Source organism: Juglans microcarpa x Juglans regia, chromosome 3D (assembly GCF_004785595.1).
Source record: "Juglans microcarpa x Juglans regia isolate MS1-56 chromosome 3D, Jm3101_v1.0, whole genome shotgun sequence".
In the NCBI taxonomy this organism is placed as follows: domain Eukaryota; kingdom Viridiplantae; phylum Streptophyta; class Magnoliopsida; order Fagales; family Juglandaceae; genus Juglans; species Juglans microcarpa x Juglans regia.
In genome coordinates, this window is record NC_054598.1 from 35255538 (window position 1) to 35261439 (window position 5902).

The 5902-nt window shown below is 35.9% G+C and overlaps 1 protein-coding gene across 1 annotated transcript; it reads right to left on the reverse strand.

The window, feature by feature from the left end:
- Positions 1-214: 214 nt before the first annotated feature.
- On the reverse strand, positions 215-4778 carry LOC121255265. Its single transcript, XM_041155542.1, has 3 exons — positions 4264-4778; positions 2400-2543; positions 215-391 (listed from the first exon to the last, which is right to left on the reverse strand). Exons 1-3 carry the CDS (start codon positions 4711-4713, stop codon positions 215-217), a joined length of 771 nt encoding a protein of 256 aa, XP_041011476.1. The 5' UTR covers positions 4714-4778.
- Between the last annotated feature and the right edge of the window lie 1124 nt (positions 4779-5902).

Sequence of the window (5902 nt, forward strand, 5' to 3'; positions counted from 1 at the left end):
TTGTCGATTACCCTCTGTACCAAGAAAGATTTTTAGAAAGGAAAATGTAGTCAAAGAAGCTATTAATGATTTTTTAAGATAAATTTTACAAACAAGAGCTTGACCTCAAATTTATGCGAACCGGACTTCCATTTCTTTATTGATATATGTTTACATATCAATCTGCTACTTATGGGATATTAAGAGATGTGTCTTAGTGGTTAGTGTGTACTTTTCAGACAATGAGAAGACCAACATCTGACTTCACCATAGAACGAGAAAGGGGGAGTGGTTGTGGGTCCATGGAGAAGACGAAGGGGGTAGGAGGCATTTGTGGGTTCGTGGAGGCGTATGGTGTAGGAAGGTGAGGAAAACTGAGAAGGAGACCAAGACGGGAGATGAAATCACAGATCTGCAACAAGAAGGAGAATACGAAGTGGAAAACCAGAGATTGCTCACATGGTAGAAGATGATGCGAAGACGACGCTGCGAAGACGAAGGACTCTGTTTGGGAGGAAGGCTTCGAAGGACTTCGTATTACTCTGTGGGTAGACGAAGGGAAGGGAGGGAGAAAGCAAAGACACAATCGTTTGGTGTATATAAAACGTACCGTTTCATTTGTACACGTGGAGGGACGGGTACGCGAGGGGTTCCCCTGGCGTGTACGAGTAGAGTTTTTGTTAGTATTACGCACGAGATTAGGTGGTGCGGAAAACCAATCTCCCACCAGATTGGTTCGTTAGTAAAAGCATGATTAAACTTGTCCCCACCGAGGCTTCCGTAGAAAATACCATATTTTCCATGATTACATCTCGTAGGTAATTGTTTTTCATAGAACTGAAATAGTTTTTCCCACAAACTATTTGATCCGTCGGTAATAATTAATTACTATGAATTTATCCTGTAGGGAATAATTTGCTACATTTCCTACCTATTTATCTTTTTATCACAGACACTTTCGTGGGTATGACAGCTAATGTCCATGAATTAATGTTGTAGGAAATAATTTTGATGGTTAAGTTTAGCTACCATCTTTCAGCTACAACAGTAGCTTGTGAGAAAAACCAATTTTTTTTTTCTTTTTTACCTATTATCCTGCGTTCACAATAGCTAGATTTGTGACATCTCACAAATTTGTAGCCAATCAATAATACTTTTAAAATTTTCTTATATAATTACAATCAAGTTTTGCATTTTCACTGAAGATCACCTATATATATATATACACGATAAAATCTATTTTGCAGACAATATTCTAGACAATAATAATCTATGCAAACACTCAAATTATGTGATTACCTAAGTATCAAATACACCCAGTTATGTAACATACTGCAATAAAGACTCACAGGACTATAACATAATTATATACTCAATATGTTATAACAAATTCCAATCACATATGGAAATACTTGATTAAGTTTGTTGAGTGGGAATGATAGGAGGGTCATCAGTATGCATATATGATACTACAACTTTACACCAAATTAAACACAGGTTCATTGAATTTGTGATGTAATTTAGCAACTTTTGATTTGTCCAGATGACCACCAAATATCCTCTTCATCCACACATGAGAGGGCTGATAGTCTTGAAAATAAATCACAAAGATGTTAGCCAATGAATAGGAAGCTGTGCCTTAGCAGTAATAGGCTTCCATATTGTTATTGTTGTTTAAAATGTCTATATCCACATATTTCATGGCATAAATCTACAAGTTATACTACTGGTCATTTACAGCCATAGACAAACTCACATGCAAGCACGCAAGATCCTCCAGCAAACTTAAAATAAAATAACAAGTATATGGCTGAAAGGTTTTGAAGCAATATTTAATACTATGTCAACCGAATCTACATGGTGTTGAAGAAAAATTGTCTTTTAGGCCCTGAAAAGTGTTGGCTTGCTTAAGCCCTATATAAAATAATGGAGAATATCTTTGTATAGTAGATTCCAATACCAAAAAATATGGCTTAATATCAATATTCTCATTTGTAGCTTTTCAGACCATGTGTTTAAACAAGATAGTATACTATCAAGTTAAAGTTCCTATAAGTCCAACCATCACTTCAGTATTTTTTAAGGCATAAATAAACATGGACCACAATGTGCACCTTAACAGATCATTTAGATTTGATGCAAAACCAATACTTAGCAAACACTTGGTTGTTTACACTTTATATATAATATGTGGCATCAGAGTTTAATGCTAGCTATACCAATTACATAACCAATATCAATCTGTTTTATTAATTTCCCAGTTCATGTGTTGGGATACATCAACCATTACTCACCTATTTATATTATAAACATACTATTTTTAAAATCACCTAGATGCATTACAACCCAATTATATGAACTATTTATTGCAACTCAGGAAATTTTAGTTTAAAGTAACATTGGGAATACCGGTAACTTACTCCTATCCAATTATATTTTTCACTTTTGTTGGTGGTTGCCAAGTCTCTCCATCTGGTACGACACAATGTTCTTCCATCAGGTTGTTTTTCTCCATGCTGGAACCCTTGCTGAAAACAGCTACCTACATGCATCCTGGTGTATCCCTGCAACAAAAAAATCTCTAAGTTTGACCCAACTGGACTCAAGTAAAAAATTAAATCAACTTTCACAAATCATCTATGAAGAATTGTATAGGAGAAGATAACTCACATCATCACGAACACCATTACCTGCACTATACCAGCACCAAACTATACAACCATTTGCCACTTTTCCCTCAATATAACACCCCTTACACTTCCCACAGGAAACATCAAAATTTATGTACATTTGACACACTGTCATTTGCACAGGGGGAATACAAAACACAAAAGCCCCACACTCTAAAAAACTTTCCAAGTCTAGAGATGCCTAAGCATCTCCTTGAGTCTCTTCTTGAGACTCCCTACTTGACTCCAACTGTGATGTTATCATGTTCAGTTGTTTGTCATACGCAGAAAATTATTCTTTTAGAGCAGCCATATCAGCCAAAAGTGACTCTAGTTTAGTCTTATAAATGTCTGCAGAAGTCTTGTTTCTTTCAATTTCCTCCGCCAATCGCACAAATGCCTTATTTTTTTGCAACGAAGGAGAGGGCTCAGGAATCATAGAGTGCCCCATCCCTTGTGCATATCCAGACTTGAACCCTAAGACCTCTTTGAAAACAGAGGCAGCAGCGGCATCAACATCCTCTTGAGACTCCATCTCATTCAACCTCTCTACCATAAGATTTTGAATATCATAAAGAAGAATTGAACATTTTTTGTTAGTCACGCATAGTCCATTAAATATTGGGCTGAAACTAAAAAATATAATTTTTTTTAAAACAAACTCACATAATTGTGTTCACTTGCTGCATTTATGAATTTCCCTTTCTGCCTAGATCAGTGTGTTTCTTTATAAAAAGCAATCATATTCAGTGCCTCCTCACTCTTAAAAAAAAAATGTATGTAAAATGTAACTATCAAACTCCACTATATATATAAACACTTATATTATACTGCACACTACATGTCTTACCTTCTCTTTCATAATTCTAACAAATAATTTTCTCCCACCGGTATGTTTCACTTTTTATCTTTTCCTATTAGTAGTATTTATTCAAGACTGCTCCTGAAATATTGGGAAACAAGATAAATAAAGTCACGCAACAACACCTTTGGGCATAGAACACTTATACAGCAAATAATGCAATGGCATGGGCTGCTATTACAGTAAAAAAATCTGGTTCAGAAAATCTGGATAGCAGCTTCGAAGCATAGTCTAACACACCAACCAAATTATAACTTCCAAAGATTAAAGTAAAGAGAAGTGGTAATTAGTATTATGATAACATAATACACAAATGTGTCTCTTACTTCAAGGAGGTTGATGACAACCCCTTTTGTCATCTCTTTAGACTCAAGTGAAATGGTCATGTAAATTGACATAGTAATCATTTTGGGTATACTTGAATAATCCAAGTCAAACTACAAAACACTCCAAGTACCTTGTGGGGCCTTATGCCTTGTTGCTTATTAGCTTCTTCAAACATTTGGGAACAAAAATACCATGTGAACATAATCATGTCTTGGTTCTTATGTACTATGAGGCAGTATTAAATCAACTTACATATTTAAACAACATTGCATTGATATTTTTTATTAACTCAATATGCTCCTGTACATGGTTGTTCCACAACGTTAATAGAACATCAGAGTTATCATCAAAGACAGATCAATTAAATAAAAGCCTTCACCATGACATGACCATGATAATTTCAAAATCAATACTAGTCATAAGTACCTTGAATGGGCTGCTGGCCCACCTTTCACATAACCATTCCCAAACAGGTTTCTCTACCAGGGACATCCCACCGGATAGTGCCTCCTCATGCGATGCATATTTGAGGTAGTGCTTGTGCAGTTCGTAGTGGTATGCATTGTATTTATCAACGAGAGCCATTACCACAGGTTCGCGGTGGTTTTCTTTCGTCCAGTCCAACACAAAATCTGCCTGCAAAACCAAAATCTGAATCACATATGGTTTGTCACAATAAAAAATAAAATTCTGTAGTGAATAAAGTTCAAAATATGGGTATATTTTATAACTCCCTACTCTAACACGATTGATGAGCTCGTGCTTCTTTTTGTCGTCTATAGCGCTCCAACTTGCATGCCGTATTTCTGCATGTACTTTCACTACCCAGCTCACTCGACTACTGAAGACAGCGGCATTATTGCACGATGGACCCATGTGCCCATCCTTTATAAGTAAAGGAATCTTACCCAACTTACGTAACTTCTCAAATCCTATCCCCTTCGCAGGCCCCAGCATCCTTTTTTTATAGGTGTAACTATAATAAGAAGTTAGTAATTGAGTTATGGATATGCACAAAAAGAATATTATCCCCTAACCAATAACTTGCCAAGCTGAAAACAATATAACATCATGTATTTAACCCCCACACCTGTGATAATATCCCCCTAATTTTCATCATTTTGTACATCGCTCGACTCTTGTTGGCCCACTTCAGGTACTGCTTGAGGTGACTCATCAACTTGGGGATCTTCGGCCTCATCTATTAGGCTCCTTATCGGAGGCAGCTGGAGCTTCCTTAATAGGGCTTGATACTATCAGTGGACGTCGGGGTCAGAGTGGATGTCGGGGTCGAAGTAGTCCCCTCCGTCCTCGAGTTATAGATGTCACTATTGCTGTAATATCATAAACTTATCAACTTAATAATCAAACAAAAAACCCTACTATAAATTAACCATAGTATGTCTTACACAGCAACTTGTTGATCAACCCACGCTGGAAGGTCACACGATGCAACTTATTAATCTATGTTCTGAAACGACAAGAGAAATATGATATGATAATTCCTCAGGTTAAAGTTTTAAGATAAATATGATTCAACACTTTATATGCAATGTACAAATATTAAAATAACCAGGGAATACATGCACATATATTTGAATAAATCTGAATCCAAAGAAAAGTATTACAAATCTGGTCTGATCAAAGTTAATGATATAATAAAATAAAACCCTTGCACTAGGAGTAAAGTCAGCTGGTGAAAAAAAAAATTTAAAGTGAGATAGCTGAGATATTTATTCCAAACAAGGTACAAATTATGGTTTTGACGTTGAACATCACATGAGCCTTCTTCAAGCTGAAGCAAACAAACAAGCTGAAAATATCTGGGCTACTACTGTTTCCAACAACAAAAATATTCTAAATATGTCGCTGACTGTCAAACCCACAACAACAGTCCCTAAGATTTTTTACCTAGAGTTAAACATTCACATGTTTTCACACTCGTCACATTCCTCATGAAAGTATTGATTTTTATGAGGTTAAAACACACATTAATATCATGGATTAAAGGCTCTGAAATATGCAAGGAAATAAGATGAGGCCGAATAAAAAAAAAATCTACCTT

What these genes read in the sequence shown, in the direction of transcription:
- LOC121255265 (XM_041155542.1), bottom strand. Translation starts at nt 4,713, where the DNA reads ATGGGTCCATCGTGCAATAATGCCGCTGTCTTCAGTAGTCGAGTGAGC. An exon ending in GGGCCAGCAGCCCATTCAAG is followed by an intron (nt 2,544 to 4,263) that starts GTACTTATGACT and finishes TTTTTGTTGCAG; the next exon opens with GGATACACCAGGATGCATGT. An exon ending in AAAAATATAATTGGATAGGA is followed by an intron (nt 392 to 2,399) that starts GTAAGTTACCGG and finishes TTCTTGTTGCAG; the next exon opens with ATCTGTGATTTCATCTCCCG.